We start from the raw sequence: 18,362 nt of genomic DNA, 5'->3' as shown, positions 1-18,362 counted from the left end.
AGGAAATAGAATATGAGAAAAAAGTGCGTAAAGATTTCAAATGTCCCTTTATGAGGCACTCTGGGGATCTCACATTGGCTTTACATGCAGCTCCTCCCTTCCCCACAGCTACACCCCCAGCCCTTTTTATTTCTACTTTGAGACAGGGTCTAAGTTGCCCAGGCTTGCCTAGAACTTGAAATCCTCTTGCCTCTGTCTCCTGAGTAACTGGGATTATAGGTGTGTGCCATGATGTCTGTGTCATGTTGGCGTCCCCAAAGTTTTGGATTTCAGATCTCAGTAGCTCTACCACTGAGGTACAGTCTCAGCCTGATATTGCTATTCTTGTTGTTCATAAATGCAAACATCATGGGCTAGTTCTCAACCTGTACTACTGTTACTGCCCTGAGATTCAAAGAACAATCAATCTAGTTGTAGCCCAACTAACCACTGTAGGTTTTGGGAATGCAAATGTAGACAGTAGGTGTTGGTGCAGAAGGTGTTCTTGCCCACATGTGTGACTCCTTCTGAAAGGCTCCAGGGGTTTTTGGATCTTGCCACAGCAGACAGAAATCCATGTTCTTATGCCTTGCTTCACACACATCACTGAAAATAGAGTCACTGCCTTGGCATCTTCTGGAAACTGACCCTGGAGTCTTGCCCTTCCACCCTTCTGCCTGCACACAATGACCTTCTATTCCCCTCGCAAAGGTTTCTGTCCTCTGGCTTATTACAGGACTTACTGGGAGATGCCCAGGCTTACACATGCTTGAGCTATGGCACCTGGAAGTGGTGCAATGAAAAGAATGGTTTAGTGACAACAGAGAGCATGAGTACCAGGAGAGAGTTTTCAAGATGTGAACCAAAATCTTAACAGGTTATCTTTGGAAAGGGGCAACTGTGAATATTTTATTTATCTAAATAAATAAGTTAATATTTGTAAAATGCTTAGAACAATACCTAGCAGATGGTTAACTACTATAAAATAATTTATATTAAGTAAATATGTTTCCTGCAATAAACATGCATTACTTAGACAATGAATAATACAAGTCACTTGTAACAAGATTTTTGGGTCCATTAAAGTCAAAGAGAACTTTTTTTCAAATTCAACAGGATTTGATGGCTAATGACCAAAAACACTGTGCCCAAGAAAGAAGCCAGAAATCACCTCTTAAGTGATAAGGGTCTGGGTGGCTGACCCAAACAGGTGAATACACAGGATGTTCTGGGCAGGGCCGAGGGCTTGGTTTATGTAAGTAATGGCAGCCCTCATCAAACTGGCTCATGCAGAGGTCATGACCTGATTTGTGTCAAATTTTTATTTGGCAGACAGTCCTTCCTGATAATGCAGCTCAGTAAGAAGAGCAAGCAGATGCTTGGACCCAACCTCCAAAAGCATCTTCCACGGAAAACAGAAGCTGAGAGGCCCCTCCTCTTCTCTTGCTGCTTTAGTACCATGGAGACTTGTGTATGAAGGGATGACCACAGGCCTGAAGACCTCCTCAGATGTTCCTGAGCCCACAGAGCAGCAGCAGAAACTGGACCCAGAGGCTGGCGAACCTCCCAGCCTGGGGAGCTGGGCCATGAGAACTGGATGGGAAGGAGGGCCCTGGAAACCCAGGCTCCAGGGGCTCTGGTCCTGGGTGCCAGCTTCCCTGGGCCTGGGACAGTCAGGGATTCCAGGCTCAGGCTGAGGTCCAGCTTAGAGTCACAGGCTGCTCCACTCCCTCTAAAGCCCAAAGCCAGCCCAGCTAGGAGGGGCCACCACTCACAGAAAGGGGCTGTCATCGCCCCTCAAAATGAGCTGTGATTTGTTCCAAAGTCTTTCCTTTGGTTTCAGGGACCCAGAACAAAGTGAAAAGGACACTGAAGATGCAGAAGGCAGAGGCAAGCCAGAAGGCTCCGTATGGCCTGAGGACCTCCTGTAGAAAAAGGAAGGTGCACGTGGCCGTAAATTAGGATCTCACTCCCTCCCTACAGTCTGGACACTATCCTGCCCCAAGGCCTGCCTGCTGATGCCCTGCCTATGTGTCTCCTGGCCCCAGTGAGCTCTCTTTTCATGGTGCAGTGGGAATGAGAGAGCATGGCCCTAGGAACACTGGGGACATAGAGGGCCCATTGGCATGGAGGAAGGTATGGGCCCAAGAAAGAAGCCAGAAATCACCTCTTAAGTGACAAGGGTCTCTTTGGTCAGAATCTGTGACCTTTTAGTGCCAGAACAGAGTCTCTTCCTTTCTCAGCTCCTTATCCTCTGGCACTTGGAAACCCCTCCTCCTCAAAACCCTTCTCTTGGTCTCTTAGACAGCAGACACATTTGAGTCATTATTATATCCTTTATCACTTCCTTCCTGGCTTCTCTCTCTCCCTCCTTTTCTGTCCATCCTCTTGAACATCCAGTGAGTAAGTCCCACCCCAGGCCTCTGCCATGGCCTTCCTAATGTGCTTCCTAGGGCAGCCCTGCCTGAATGAACCCAGGCTTGGTGAAGACTCCAGGCTACCTTGAGTGTCCACGCCTGTCACCGACTTGCCTCCCTACGCCCCAGTCTGGCTTTCCATCACCACCCATCACCTTCCTGGCCATGCCATAAAAAGGGACCTGTCCTTTTCAGCCATTGTTGTTTCTGGTGCCTTCAAAAGGCTGGGACATGGTACATGTCAGGAGACCTGGAGAGAATGAATGACTGAACAAATGACTTGATTATTTGCTCCAGAGTCTCTCTGTTGGCTGGGGAACTGCGGGGCACATCTGTCAGTCTACAAGGAAGAGGAAAAATGTTGAATTGAATCAATTCTCCCATCAACTTTAAGAGGAAGGTATTTTCAGCCAAGGAAGATGGTTCAGAGGTAACAGCATGGACTTGGCCAGGGTGGTACTGGAGCCCAGGCCTGGGACTCTTTCTACACAGATCATGAGTTCTTGGCCTCTGTTCCCAATGTTCATGAACTGTCCTTCTGCCAAGGCAGACTGGAGACTTCTGGATCATACCCTGGGTTCCTTGACTGCCAGTCCATCCGTCTCCACTGCACCCCTGGCTAAGACTGCTGGTGTCCCAGGTACAGGGAGGCCTCAGCCTGCACATGAGGCCACTGACCCTAAGTCTTTTGTAACAAATTGCATGAAGGGGAGGCCTAGGCCTGCACTCACCATGAGGTTGTTGAACTCTTTTGTCACCAGAAAGGCCATAAGCCAGTTGGTGAGGACACAAACTCCAGTGGCCACGCCCTTAACATGCAGAGGAAAGATCTCAGACATGAGGAGCCAGGGGATGGGCCCCCAGCCTATTGCAAAGCCTGTGGGAGCAAGATAGCATCAGAGCCCACAGAGTCAAGGAGCCCCAGCCTCCCAACCTGTGGGAATGAAGGGTCCTGGAATCCTGGGTCCTCTAGCTCTGTGCCTTCCTGCTGTGAGGTCTTGGGCCAGTTACTTCCTTTCTTAGGCATGAGGCCTGGTATCTATAAGATGGGACAGAGAGGGGCTGGGGTTGTTGCTCAGTGGTAGAGCACTCGCCTAGAACATGCAAGGCACTGGGTTTGATACTCAGCACCACATAAAAATAAATAAATAAAATGAGGTATTATGTCCAACTACAACTAAAAAAAATATTAAAAGAAATAAGATGGGGGCTGGGGTTGTGGCTCTGAGGTAGAGTGCTCTTCTAGCATGTGTGAGGCCCTGGGTTCGATCCTAGGCACCACATAAAAATAAAATAAATATATTGTGTCCACCTGCAACTAAAAAATAAATATTTTTTTTAAAAAGAAATAAGATGGGACAGAGATGGGGCCTACTCACAGGGTTGTTATGGGGATTAAGTGAAAGGGACACAGAGGGCTTAGTTCAATGCCTGGCACATGGTCAGAGCTTCAGACAGAGAGGTAAGTCTAGGTAAGACTGGACTTGCTGGCAGCTGTAGGAACCTGGCAGCACAGGCATGGGGACAGTGGCCCTCACCCAGCCTCCCACGGGGCCCCTCTCACCAGCGATGAATAGACACATGCTGCCCACGGCCAACCAGGCCAACCCCACATTGGTATCAACAGGCTCTGCAGACATAGGCACCAGGAGGTCCATGTGTGAGGAGTTGTTGGAGCCATCCTGGGTCAGCTTGAAGTAGGTGCCAAAGGCACTTGTGCTGAACACCATGACCATACCTGCAGGCAGAAGGCAGGAACAGGCAAGGTACTCGGGAAAATGGCGAGAAGGCAGACCTATTTCCTCAGAGCAGCCAGCTGGGCACTCGGGCACCTTGGCTCCAGAAGCACTGACTGGATAGCACCCTGCCACCCTGCCTTAGACCCTGGACCTCAGTAAATTCTGAGAGGTTCCTAAGCAGACACTCTCTGGCCTGTGAAAGCAGCAACAGTAATGATGGCGGCATTTTAATACCACCCAAACAGTGATCTTTGCAATGGCCAGTGGACACCAAGTGTCCACGGGTAGGCTTGCGCTCAGGTCCTCACACATGTAGATTTTCTCTGATCTGCCCAGGAGCCTTGAGGGAGGCAATGCCATTACCCACATTTCACAGAGGCTCAGAGAGGGAAAGTCACTTGCCCAAAAGGACCACAGCTTCTGGGTCATTCTGATCTCTCAGCCCTCAGTTTCTCCAGTGTGAGCTGGGACCATGATGGTGTCTTTTTGTAGATTTGTCAAAGAACCTGTAGCTCAGTGAAGAGCTGCCAAATCACAGCCTGGTCTGTCACAGTCTCTCTTCATCAATGCTCAGTGGCATTCAGACCTGTTGGCCAGGGCAAGGGCTTTCCAACAATGGTGAAGGGATCCTGGCCAGGGCACCCTGTATACACAGAGCAAAGTCCTCACCTGACAAGGCCAGGAGTAGTCTCCGCCCAGCTCTGTCCATGATGAGGGCTGCCACGGCTGTGAACAGCACCTGGATGGTGCCCATGATGACTGAGGCCAGACTGCTGTCCTGGAGGGGATGGAGGCCGAGGCTGGACAGTGTGCCAGCCAGAGATGGGTACCTCCCTCTGCAGTCCTATGCCAGGTGATGAGGCCCTGGGCTTGAGGAGGCAGCCCCATCCATGTGGCATCTGGATAAAGTAGGTCAGGCAGAGGCTTCTTACCTTGAACTTGGCCTCCTCAAAAATGGTCTCTGCAAAGAACATGACGGCGTTGATCCCTGACAGCTGCTGGAAGGCCATCAGTGAAATGCCAATGAGGAAGGGCTTGTAGATGCCAGGGTGTCTCAGGAGGGCCAGCTGAAAAACCTGCTTGAGGACAGGAGCCACCAGTGCTCCTCCACCCTGTCCCAAGGGTCCTCCTGGAACCTACCATCCTAAGGCTTGCTGGAGAGGAGTGAGCCTCAGCTTCCTTTCCTGCCTCATCTGGGGCCTCAGGGCAGGTGCAGAGATAAGCCCCAGGATTTGTGAAATGAAATGGTCCTTACCTCCCACAGCTCTTCCTGAATGGTTGGAGGAGTCACAAAGAGATTCTGGTACTTGGGCAAAGAACACTAAACTAGTTTCTTGAGTCCCAACCACCTTCAGAGTACCCAGTGCTCACCTTGGGCCTGGCCCTGGCTGAGCACCTCCCATGGCCCGTTGCACGGAATCCTCAGCACAATGAGGCACTGTCCCAAGACACCCATTTTACAGTTGAAGAAATCAAGTCTCAGACGGGAAAGTCACAACCCGGAAGTGGCAGAGTCTATCTGATGCTAAAGCCCAGACTCTTAATCTTCTCCCCCACCCTAAACTCCCTGGTTAAATCCAAGTCCTCAATTCTGCATCTGTAATTTCCTCTGGCCTTTTTCTTCTTGGGACGCTAAGAATCCAGCTGGGATTCAGGGGCTGGGAATGTAGTTCCTTCCTCAATGGTACAGTGCTTGCTTTCCATGCACAAGGCCAGCAAACACACACATACAAGAGGAATCCCCAGTGACCTAAGGTTAGGGCCCAGCTAAGTGGGGTGCAGGCCTGCCCAAAGAAAGAACAGCACTGGTCCTCACTAAGGGCAGACAGGCACCCCCTGTAGGTGTGTGGCCTTCGGTACAGGCTGTTTCCCTCAACCCACCTTCCAGCCACTCACCTGGTGCTCAGACTCCACAGAGGGCTCTTCCCAGCCCTGTTCGGAGCCCCACAGGAACTGCAGGGCAGCCATGGCCTCCTGGCGCTTGTGCTGAGTCAGGAGAAAGCGTGGGGTCTCTGGCATGCAGCACATAAGCAGCAACATAAAAGAGGGGGGCACACAGCCCAGCACAGCCAGCCAGCGCCACTCCAGGACTCGGCCTGGTGGGGTGCAGACATCAGAGCCAGAGCAAGGCAACCTGCATCCCCCACTTGCCAACCTGATACTCAGCTATAAAGTGGGAATCTTGCTACTCTGTGGGTCTTGTTCATTACTGATATTGCCATTCTTTTTTTTTTTTTTTTGGTAGTTGTAGATAGGTAGAATGCCTTTGTTTATTTTTATATGGTGCCGAGGATCAAACCCAGTGCCTCATGCATGCTCCGCAAGCGCTCTACCACTGAGCTACAGTCTCAGCCCGATATTGCTATTCTTGTTGTTTATAAATGCAAACATCATGAGCTAGCTATGGCATTTGGGGCAATGGTGGTAGGTCATTGATATGTACATTCTACATCTCCTCAGTGAAATAGTCCCACGCTATATCATGATGTTTGGTCAATGACAGACTGCATGTATGAGGTGGTCCCATAGATTATAATGGAGCTGAAAACTTCCTGTTGCCTAGTGATGCAGTCATGGGAATATCCTATGGTCACGTCTGTGGTGATGCTGCTGTAAACACTGCACTGTCAGCTATACAAAGGTACAGTACATACAGTTATGCACACTACACAATACTTGATAAGAAATGGTAGGTTTGGGTTTATGATTTGTCACACTATACTTTGAAAATTTTAGAGTATACTCCTACTTAAAAAAAAAAAAAATCTTGCTGGGCGCGATGGCACATGCCTGTAATCCCAGTGGCTTGGGAGGCTGAGACAGAAGGATCGCGAGTTCAAAGACAGCCTCAGCAAAAGCGAGGTGCTAAGCAACTCAGTGAGACACTGTCTCTAAATAAAATACAAAATAGGGCTGAGGATGTGTCTCAGTCAAGTGCCCCTGAGTTCAATCCCTGGTATATCACCTCCCCCAGCCACGCCACTAAAAAAATTCTTGCTGTAGAACAGAGTGCTATTATAGGGCAGCAGCCTCATACATCCTGTGCTTACCATAGCTCTGGACTGTGTCAAGAGGCCATGCCCAGTGATTGGCCAAGACCATCTAGGATTGTGGGAATACACTCTAGTATGTTTACACAGAGACAATACAGCCTAACAATGCAGTTTTTAAGTCTCTGTTAAGTGATGCATGACTGTAGCCACAAAACAGAATGAGGTGCTGGTTCTTTATGGCCTCGATATGACACAGCATCATTAGTGTCAAGGGGGTGGGAGAGTAAATGTGCACATTTCTCATAAACACACACAATCTCTGGAGGTCACCAAGAAACACGCCATACTGGCTTCTGCAGGGAGGAACCAGGACACAATGGGGAGACTTTTCACTGAGCAGGCTCTCTCCCTTCTGGTACTTCTTGAGCGGTGAATCACTTGAATGAGTTATCAAAGTATGAGCACAACTAAAGAGGTAGTAGGATTTTGATTCCTTGAAGTAGATGGGTTATAGGAAGAATAGTATAAATGCAGATTTATCTACATTTAAACAAAGCCCAAGGGTTCTCTGATAAAGGGGCCAGAAATGAATTTAGGGTATTGTCTAATTTTTAATTTTTCTTAAGTTCAAAGCAGTGATGGCATGAAACACCTTTCTTCTGCAAGCAGGGGGTGGGGGTGGGGCATATATATGCATTTGCTTTAGCAATAAGGTGCAGATAAATTATAGAGGTTCCACAAAGTCTAGTTATTGAGGCATTATTGTCTCCATGACACTTTGTGGTTAATGATTACCTCACACCAGTAAATCAAAACTCACAGAAAATGATCAATGAAAGGCAGAAGCAGCAGTAAGTCCAGATGAAGATGAACCAGAGGTAATGCCATGGGCAGATGGACACAGAGGATCTGTCCCCCCAAACTAGGAATGTCAATGTCTATGCACAGTGGAGGCTCTGGCTTGTTTTAGGGCTCCCAAGGCAACCAGACTGCTGGCAGGATTCTGAATTAGTCAGGGTGGTCATTGGGTTAAAAATGAAAGAGCAAAGACATATCTGTCATCTATTCTCAAGACCCAGATGGTGCATCCCTCAGGCCCATCAGGCCCTCAAGGACCCACATGGACCCTCAAGGACCTCATGGTTTTTAAGCCATCCCTCTACTATTCTCATTTGGGACCTGCTGCCAGGTAATTTTCGTGTGTCATCTAATAGACTAGGTGGGGTTATATCCATTTAAAGACAGGGAAACTGAGGCTCCTAGGGGCAATGAGACTTGGTCAAGGTCACACAGCAGGTGGCAAAGATCATCCAATATCTAGGACTGTTCAGTTTGAAGACTTCCTTCTTTCTACCCTGTTTCTAATGAGGACATGTATCTTCCTGAACCTTTCTCAGGCTAGCACAGCTGTGGCCCCTGGGGTACTGAGGATCAGCCTTCCTAATACTGCACTTTGCTGACATTGATATGCTGAGGGAGACTCACCAAGAAAATTGTTGCAGTGCCCCTCCCACCCCTGGAATCCTCTGGTTTGTGCCTAACCCTACTCAGACCACCAAAGTAGGCTTTTGAGAAGATGAGAACACCACCTTCTCTAAAACAAGCCAGAGCCTCCACTGAACTTAGTCATAAGACCTACATATCCCAAGGTCCCAGGGGGCAGACTGGAACCTGGCATCTTGGCCATTGGCTGTGTGACCCCAGGCAACCCCTGCCCACCATGAACCTCAGTTTCCACATTTGTAAAATGGCCACATAGCCATTAACAGGAATCAAAACAGATCATGCAAACTACCTGCCAGGTAGGCCAAGAGGATGCCTATGACGACCATCAGCTGCACACAGGAGCCGAGCAGTCCCCGGACCGCTGGGTAGGAAATTTCAGAGATATAAATCTGCCAATGATTAAGACAAGACTTTACTTAAAACTGAAAGTCCTCTGTCACTAAAAGCTGAGGAGACTCTGCATTGCTCTAGGTCAGCAGAGCCCTGCCCAGGATACCAAGGCCCAGTGCTCTTCTGAAGATGAGGGAGAGGTACAGGCACAGAGCTTCCCAAATGTTCACTTAATGTGCACAAATACCCATTATAAAATGCAGACTTTGAGGCAGTTGGTCTGGTGGGACCCAAGCTTCTGCCTTGCTAACCAGCTCCACGTGCTCTTGACAGCTGAAGGGGCCTTTTGCCGTTAAGTACATCAATTCCCTAACTCAACTGCTACAAGATGCTCTCTCCTTTTAGGCGCAGGGGCCACCAAGGCGCCGCCCACACTTCTAAGTTATCCCATGCCTTATGCCCATAACTAAGACAGCTGTTTTTGCCCAGTAAAAATGAAAACCAAAAACCATATTCACTTCCTCCCTAGCTCCTGACTGCCTGCTAGCAGGTGGGTGAAAAATGAGAGGCATATGGGTATGACCAGGGAGAGCCCTGAGAAGCTTCTTTCAACTTCCAGCAGGGTGAGGGATGAATGAGTGGTTATCCAAGCCTTGGCCAGCAGCAGTCCACTGGTCACCCAGCAATCACACCAGAGTCCATGTCCCTACAGGATCATGCCATGGCCAGGGGCTTCAGGTGCAGTTTGCCCAATCCTTACAACCACCTCATGAGTAATGCCATGAACCCCACTATAGGGAAGGAAAGAGGCCCAGAGAGATGCTTTGCCCAGGTAAGTGACCCAGGTGTCAGGGGTGCAAAGTGAGCAGCTCTGGGTCAGGGGAGGGTGAGAGAGGCTGGGGAAGGAGACCTGTGAGAAGACAAGGGAACACAGAAACCAGCAGCCTTTGTTCCAGGAACAAACCTGTAGGGGGAATTTAGCCTTAACCTGGGGCTCTGTTGACCATCCACAGGTGCCACCTTGTTATGAGGTGGGGGGCAAAAGAGGCACCACTGGGTCCCTGGGTTCCAGTAATCCATCCAGCTGACTAGCCGGGCCCCGCTGGGCAGAGGACTTCGCCTTTCTGAGGCAGTTTCATCTGGCGGGGCCCTCCTTCCCAGGGCGTGGTGAAGGTTGGGGAGGTCATACCTGTAGGCACCGGGGCTTGGGACCCCATCCAGGAAGACACTCACCGGGGCCACTAGTGAGGCGACGCCGCAGGCCAGGCCCGTGAGGAGGCGGCCCCCGAGCAGCATCCACACGTCCTGGGCCGCAGTGATGACGGCAAAGCCGGCCACAAAGGGCACCGTGCAGAACAGGAGGCTGAGTTTGCGCCCGGCGCGGTCCACGAGCCAGCCGCCCAGGACGCCCCCCGCCGCGGCGCCCAGGGTCACGATGGCCTGGGGGCGAGGCGACCGCGGGCTGAGGAGGGGCCAGGGACCGCAGTCCACGCTCGCCCTCCGCCCCACGCCCTGCAGCCTCGGAAGAAAGGCAGTTGGGGTCCCGGGCTGGTGGTCGGGGACCGGGAGACTCTGGGTAGGGCCGACAAGACGCATGCGGCGGAGGGGAAGGGGAGCGGGTGGACGCGGGGTCCCAGGTGGGCTGGCGTGAGCCCCGGCCTCACCCCGAACCAGGAGGCGGTACTGTCGTCGAGGTGCGGGGCCGGGGGCACGGAGCGCCTCAGGCTCGGGATGGCCGGGGAGCTGTAGCCGAGCGCGAAGCCGAAGCTGAGGGGGCCCAGGGCAGCGGCGAAGGCGGCGAGGAAGACGCGGCGGCCGCAGGGAGAGCTACGGAGACAGGGCGAAGGGTGAGAGGAGCAGGCAGAGTGGGAGGGCAAGGCCACGTCCCCTGCCGCTCACCCGCCGCCCGGCGGCCTCAGGAGCGGATGGGACTCTTCCGAGTTCTCAGGCGTCATGTCGGCGACCAACGCTTGCCCAGCTGGCTCTGACGCCCGAACCGCCACGGGACCCGCGAGTGCTGCCTCAGCCTTCTCCCGTCAGAGCGGGCCAATGGGCGACGGCGGGCGGTGCTGAGGCGGGATCTGAACCAGTATTAGCCAATGGAAACGCAAAATCGGGGTTAGCATCTGCGCTAGCACCCGCCCCTCAGGCCAGAGTCGACCACTGGAAGCACAGGGTGGGCGGGCCAAGCGCCCTAGAGCCGCCCCTCGGGCGGACTGACTTAAGTAGAGGTGGAGGGCGGAGTTTGCGTCCGCCCAGAGCACAACCGTCCAATTGGAGTGTGGTGCGAGTCTGGAGGCGAGACCATAAAAAAAAGCTACCTCAGAAAAAAGTTGGCCAATGAGGGTGGAGGGCGAGGATTTCTTTTCTTTCTTTCTTTTTTTTCCTCCCGCGTTTGCCAGAAGCCGCCTCTCGGTGATTTTGAAGTAGGAGAGGGACGTAGGCGGAGCACACAGACGGGGCCCAAATTTGAAACCCCAGCTCCAGGCAGCTGTGACTGTCCTCCGAGGTTAGGTCTGCAGTTCCTGCTTGGTGTTAACCGTTGCCCTGGACCTGGGCTGGAGTCGCCTGACCCAACTCTGCCCCATTGACTCAGGGGCCGAGACTGGCCCGGCGCTTCTGCTGGGGTATTAGGGGCTGTGGCGTAGCTAGTCCTGGGCGCGGTAACCCATCTCCACCCCGCGCAGCGGATACAAAGCCGGTAGGACCTCCTGCTGAGGACGTGTTAGGCGGGGGGGGGGGTGTCCCCCATTCCTGTATGTGTGATTGAGCTAGGTTTAAATGGTGAACTCTACTCTCCCTTACCTCACTGACTCTTGAATCTTCATCTTAACTACCTCCCATTTTTGGGTGCCCTGCGGATTCTAGTAACCAACTTGTCCACGTGTGCACCCATCATGCCACCGCTGTCAGTGAGGGTGGTGAGGCTCTGTATTCAATTGCCATCTGTACTCAATTCATATCCTACACACTGGGTGCAGGCAGCTGCAGTGGGGTACTGGTGTAATTCTGAAAAGAATTAGGGCTTTGGGAGCAAGAGATCCCTCCCTGGGTCTCTGTATCCTCATCTCTAAGAGTTAGGGATGCTAATTAATCTCCAGGAGAGTTGTGAGCAGGGTCACAACTATATGAAAGACTAAACATATGCCAGCATATGCTGGCCTGTATGCTTATGATAGTGGTTGGACTCACTGCAGTCACCTGATTGTACTAGCAACCAACATTTTTCAGTCTTGATTACAACACTATATCTAAAGATAGGCAACTGCCCCTCTGAACTTCCACAGCATCTCATGCCGGGGTTGTAAATTCTTGATTGCAGCATTTATAACTACTTTGTAATCACCTGCTCATTTATTTCCCAAAAGACATGAGTTCTTTTTGACAGTGGTCATCCCATGTTTGCAAAGTGGGTGAGGGCCACAGACCCTTTACTTTGTAACACAGGGCAGTAGCAGAGAGGCTTAAGTAGACAGGATGCTGCTGGGAGCTCAGCTTGCACCAGACAGCCTGTGAGTCCTAGACCCCCATACACCTGTTCCTTTGGCTGGTAGTCTTCCTCCCCATGTGTGTGCAGACATTGTTGCCATAACAGGCTCTCACCCACTTTTCATTTTTTGTTGTTGTTATTTTTACCCCCTTTAGGTAAATAAAGCACTATCAGCCTGATGAGTAGGGTCAACCTCTTGTCCTCTCTGTACTCCTCAGATCTGACTCTTATCAAATGATAGGTGGCTTTAATGTAAGAAACTTTAAAAAAATGACAGAAAACACAGATACAAGCTCTTGAAGCTTACTAATTAACAAGAAAAACACCAGCCAGTTCCAGCTGACCCAAGGCAGAGGTGGGAGCAAGGGCTCTGGGATCAGATAACTTGCAGATTCAAATCATTGCCTCTTCCTGAACCTCAATTTCTTTATTTGATAAGCAGGAATAATGACCCTAATTCACAAAATTGTTGGTGGTGTCAAACTATAGCATATAGTTGATTTTGTATCCCCCTGGCCCCTCTTATACCCATCCATGAATGAAAAGGCACAACAAAATACAAAGAATGGGAATGCTAAATGCTGCAAAGGGTAGGAGGAGACATGTCTAGTTAAAAGAAGCCCCACCTGAGTACACCTAAAAACCACTATTACTCTTTCTTTTCTTTCAGTGCTGGAGATTGAATTTCCTGTCTTGCCAAGAGGAACCAGACTCTTTCAACCTGGGTGTGTTGTGCTGAACTGTTTGTGCAAAAGTCAGAGAGGGGAGTCTTCCCGCAGTCCCATGTTGAGAGAAGATCCAAATGTCTATAAAATCTGTCGGGTCGAGGTTCTGTCCAACAGTCCTTTGCATTTAAAAAGAACACTTGTAGGACTCATCAAAGCTGCTTTCGTGTGGACAAATAATTTAGAGCAAATTATTAAATTTTTTCCCATGGGTGATGGAGGCAAGAAGACATACAATAAAATGGATTGAGCTACCCAAAGCCAAAGGTAAATTTCCTTCTTCACAAAGCTTAAAATTTTTACAGGAAACATCAATGAAACTGGAGTTTCCCCATCTTTCTCTTCTGACTTGAGGTTGATATTTCCTACTTCATTTGCACTAGGCCCAATCCACAATTTTTCTGGCTCACTCTGAGGAAAGAGCTGGAAGGCAGATGCATGGTATCCTTCCTCTGAAGGATAATGATTTGGTTCATGTGAAAGAGCAAGACAAACCCACAAGAGGAGGGAATTTGAGGATTCATTTGATCACAAGGGAGAACCTGGTTATATCTCAGTAACAAAATCAGACAGAATAATCTTAAGACTTTGACAAGTTCCTATGCCTTATTATTTATCAAGAGACACAAGGAGGAAGAAGGAGCTTCTGAGATCCAACCATGCAGCTCTTCTCAAGTCTACAGGCAGGAACACAGCTGGTTCCAATCACAGTGAACTCAAGCAGTGGGCCAACAATGCAGAAAGAAAACTTATTTATAATAAAGTTAAAAAGCAATGGCTACTCTTTATAAAAGAAACACATTGTGTGACATAAATCAAAACTATACTGAAAAAATAATTTTCCATCTAATTATATAAAATATAAGAGAAGTTGCAGTAAATAAGAATGAACATTTTTGATTTATTCAAAGTTTCAATCTAAAACTTCAATGAAATCTACCACCTTTATTACAAGGGACTGATGGTTCCTGAAAGAAAAGAAACAAAGGTCAAGAAAGATGGCACCGGACATTGGAGAGTGACCCAACTGGCCGAGTGTGCAGAAAGTTTGGTCCAATAGATCGCTGACAGGCTGGAGCCACATTTTGTTGAGAAATGATGTTAGAACTGTTTAAAGAGTATAAACCTCCATAAGAAAACTAAGGATGGCAACAAGACTTGGACTGTTTACTTCAAGTCAATAATGTCTTCATCTGAGGAAGCTGTGAGCTGAAAGGGGCTGCTGCCCCAGACCGAGACGGGGCTGCCTTCCCTCTCTGCCACTGGGTCCTGGTCAGAGCTTGTGGAGTGGTAACACGCCTCGGGATTGACTTCAGAAGTAGAAGGACTTTCCAAGGAGCCTGATGGGATCCTGGAAAAGAAAAGTCACTGTCAAGGACTCAATGGGAACACCAGAGAACTGGGCTCATTGGAGTGTCTGCCCTGTCCCCATCCCAATGGGAAAGGTGTGGAAGTACAGGGGTCCCCTCCCCAATTCAAGCCTTGGAATCAGATAGCCCAGCTCTGGGGCTTGTGAGGACTAAAGACCAGGGTGTGACACAGAATTGTTGCTGAAGCATTATTCATTCACCTCTCTGAAGTGAACATCTGGATAATGTCACTCTGCCTCAAATCCTCCAATGGCCTGAGGATAAGCTGAAATTCCACCCATAGCAGAGGTACAGGGCCTGGGCTGCTCCAGTCTCCAGCCAACCAGTTCCCTCTGCTTTCTCCAGCTCCTCAGGACCCTCTCTTGATAGCTGCTTAAATAATTTGACCCAAACTGGTTCTGTGTCTCAAGGAGGGCATGACTCAACAAACGCTCCTGGGCCTGCTCTGCCTGCTCAGCCTCATACCACCCCTGCCTGTTCTCTATGTTCAGCCTGTCCATTTTTTCCTTCTGTCTCTGGCCACACTGTGCATGCTTCAGGGTTCTTTGCCCCAAGTCCCTGCAGTCACAGGAACTGTTCCCCTAGTTCCTTATCATTCATTCCAAGCCTAGCACCATGACATTTCCTCCAAAATCTTCCTTGACCCCCTGTCAAAGTTGACCTTCTAGGGGCTGGGGCTGAGGCTCAGTGGTGGAGTGCCTGCCTAGCACATGTGAGGCACTGCATAAAAAGAAATAAAAGTCTATACACAACTAAAAAGAAAAAAAATTAGAAAAGAAGTTGACCTTCTATTTGCCACCTGATACTTATATTATTTAAAATCTCTTTATAGCATTTGTCATTATTTGAGATGATTTGCTTATTTGTTTACTGTTGACTTCTCTGGGGCAAAGTCCCTGGGGCAGAGGCCTTGTCACTGAGTGTTGGATTAAAGCACTAGTGAGGGCTGCCTCTCCTCTGTCAGGCTCATACACACTTGCCCTAGGATCCATGCTTGATATGCTTCTGCCCGTGTCACTTGTCACCTTGGAAGCAGTGACTGTGGGGCTCTTGATCTTCGCCACTGGCCCATGAGCCCCCTGAAGGCCCAGACTGGGGCTGGGTCATTTCCATATCTCAACCCCTGTTCAGTGCTGGGTTCTCCAAGAATGTGTGTTGGGTGGGTGAATAAGCAAAGCTGGACACAGCTCCATTACCCTGCACACACAGGAGCCATGATGCTGCCTGAAGGACAACAGTAGAGCTTACGGGACAAACCTGTGTGACCCAACAAATATTACATGTGATGCTGAACCGCCATTCAGAAGGGCCCTCCCTGTTTACATGCCCAGTGGTTAGTATTGATAGTGTTTGTGTATGGCTGGGGATAGAACCCAGGGGCTCACACATACTAGTGTTATGGGCAATGACCAAACAGACTCCATTTTACCCTGAGACTTCATATCATGTAAGAAATGCTTTTCCCATGTGAAAGCCCTTCCTCTGTAACCATTAATAGTTACATAGCATAACTTGGCAACACAAAATAGCAATTCTTATACAATGTAAAATAGTTCTCCTTCCTTTCCATTTTTCTTGGGCAATGTACCTTGTCAGAGATTGATTGTCTAGATGTTAGTAACCATTCTCTAACTTGTACTAAACTAAGGTCATTTTGACCCACTTCCCTTCTGATTGCTTGCTATTATGCCAACCTGGAAAGTCTGTGGGAAATACCAGTGTACCCATTGCACTGTCTCATTAATTGCCCAGTTCAGCTTCTGTACCTGCTTGCTTGCAGCTACATCAACCCAGATGTTGTTTTTTTCCTTTAAATATTCTAAAATGCTCAGGCTCGGGGCTGTTTCTTACAGAGACAGTTATGGGTCCTGTGGGGAACAGTCATCAGCTGGCCAGCTAAATAAAGACTCTTCAATTTGGACAAAATTGTGACTTGGTGTATTTTCTGAGCGACCTGCCCCACAACAGTAGGTGGGTGATTTACTACTGAGCTACATTCTCAGACCTGGAACTCTTAGTAAGCAGTTCTGTTGCTACAAATTTCTATCCATCTGATGGGTGAAAAAAAGTCTCAATACATTTTTATTTTTTTAATTTTTGGGGTGCTGGTGATGGGAACCAGGGCTTCCCACATGCTAGGCAAGTACTCTACCACGGAGCCACACCCTAGGCCCTCTTGATATGTTTCAGTGAGCATTTGTTTGATTGCTAATAAGGTTGCTTGTTTGTTGAGCCCTGTCCTGGCAGGTTCTGCTCTTTGAGGGTCTCAGAGAGGAACCAGATGCTGACCCTGTGTCATGCTGGCCAGAAGGCCTCCTGGGCACTGCTGTGGTACATAGGGCCACTGCTCTGGGCAAGAGCTGGTCCCCTCTTTACCTGTCACTGCTAGTCGATCTCACTGTCCCAGGCTTGGGGCCTCCTTGGTTCTCTTCTAACCGTTTCCGGGGTTTTGATTTGGCCCTTGGTGCTCCTTCTGCCCTGGGTCCACTTTCATCTGAGAGGCCTGGATTACAGAGGAGAATCCTAGGGTCATTACCACGCAGCTGCCATGGAGATAGGAAACACCCTTTTTGTTCTTGGTTGAGTATTGGTGTGTTATTGGGATAGAGTCAGGAAGAAAGATGATAGGATATATATAAACTCAGCTTCCTTGTTGGTAAAGGGGTTTTCCCCCTTTTGACTATAAAATATATATGCACTGCAAAAAACCAAACCAAAACCAAAACAAAACCCAACCAACTAACCAATCAAACAAAAGTCCCCAAAGAGACTCAGAAGAGCCTAATAAAGGAGATAAAGTCCCTCCAGTCTTATAGCGAGTGATTTGTCTTTCTCTGACTCATCAAGTTTCAGTTTCTGAAAGGCTTGGTACAACAGTGGCCAACAGATGAGGCTTTCAGATGAAAGAGTGGGTTAAAATAGCAATACACATATTTTACCAACTCCAACTGTAAAAACCACCCTGTTAAGTGGCCTGAAATACTTCTCCAGTTATTCAGAAAACATTACTGTAGGGAGGAATGCACCAAAGCCAACTGTCCTTGTAATTTTTATGCCATGTTGATCCCAATTCTAGTGTTCAAACCAGTTCTTACTGGTTTAACATGATGCTTCAATTTTTCCATTTTTTAAAAAAATTTTTTAATATTTATTTTTTTGGCTGGGGATGTGGCTCAAGCGGTAGTGTGCTCGCCTGGCATGCACGCGGCCCGGGTTCGATCCTCAGCACCATATACAAACAAGGATGTTATATCCGCAGAAAACTAAAAATAAATATTAAAAAATTCTCTCTCTAAAAAAAAAAAAAGAAATTATTTTTTAGTTTTGTTTGTATGTGGTGCTGAGGATCGAACACGGGGCCGCACGCATGCCAGGCGAGCATGCTACCGCTTGAGCCACATCCCCAGCCCAATTTTTCCATTTTTTGTTTCTGCAAATCTGAATAAGAAGCCTTTTGACAATGACCAAGGGGCCTCACGTTTTTCTGGTTGGGCCTCTGTGCATGCTGGGAGAAGAGGGCATGACAAATGCCCTGCATCTGGACTTGCTCTCAGACCTGCCCCTTTGGCCACTGGGCTGGGAGAAATGATAAGGGAAGTGAGGTGTGTGTGTAAAAATGTGGTAAATTTCCACTTCTGGATGTACCAATATAAAGTGGTGTCTGAGAACTGTGGGCCACAACTCCTGATAGATGCTTTTCTAGACTACTAAACATATATGGATACTTTTATTTAAAAAGTTGAACTCCACTAGACACAGTGTTTTATAAACTGCCTGTTCCTCCTTAGCAAGGCTTGGGCAGTGTTCTCCACC

General features: G+C 48.9%; 2 protein-coding genes across 17 annotated transcripts in view; both read right to left on the bottom strand.

Moving 5' to 3' along the window:
* Positions 1–1,185: 1,185 nt before the first annotated feature.
* Slc2a8 (solute carrier family 2 member 8) lies at positions 1,186–10,978 on the bottom strand. Of its 16 annotated transcripts, XM_026386359.2 has the most exons (12): positions 10,864–10,978; positions 10,629–10,791; positions 10,198–10,404; positions 8,924–9,023; positions 6,032–6,231; positions 5,391–5,441; positions 5,068–5,211; positions 4,805–4,913; positions 3,961–4,134; positions 3,128–3,273; positions 1,755–1,904; positions 1,186–1,643 (listed from the first exon to the last, which is right to left on the bottom strand). In XM_026386359.2, exons 1-11 carry the CDS (start codon positions 10,917–10,919, stop codon positions 1,767–1,769), a joined length of 1,488 nt encoding a protein of 495 aa, XP_026242144.2. In that variant the 5' UTR covers positions 10,920–10,978; the 3' UTR covers positions 1,186–1,643; positions 1,755–1,766. The 16 variants fall into 16 exon arrangements, 15 of the variants coding, with proteins under 15 accessions (XP_026242144.2, XP_026242143.2, XP_026242147.2 ...); XM_026386358.2 differs by having other exon boundaries at positions 1,186–1,904; XM_026386362.2 differs by lacking the exon at positions 5,391–5,441 and having other exon boundaries at positions 1,186–1,904.
* A 3,166-nt stretch (positions 10,979–14,144) lies between these two features.
* The window catches only part of Garnl3 (GTPase activating Rap/RanGAP domain like 3), a 145,392-nt gene continuing 141,174 nt past the window's right edge, over positions 14,145–18,362 (bottom strand). Inside the window, exons 29-30 of the mRNA XM_026386385.2 lie at positions 16,926–17,052; positions 14,145–14,530 (exon numbers count right to left, since the gene is read on the bottom strand). Coding sequence (XP_026242170.1) covers positions 14,347–14,530; positions 16,926–17,052 — 311 coding nt within the window. The 3' untranslated portion in view covers positions 14,145–14,346. The remainder of the gene's footprint in view (positions 14,531–16,925; positions 17,053–18,362) is intronic.

The sequence above is a fragment of the Urocitellus parryii genome, chromosome 4 (genome assembly GCF_045843805.1).
Source record: "Urocitellus parryii isolate mUroPar1 chromosome 4, mUroPar1.hap1, whole genome shotgun sequence".
In the NCBI taxonomy this organism is placed as follows: Eukaryota; Metazoa; Chordata; class Mammalia; order Rodentia; family Sciuridae; genus Urocitellus; species Urocitellus parryii.
Note: the sequence above shows the minus strand (reverse complement) of the source record. Positions and strands in the feature narration are given on the sequence as shown.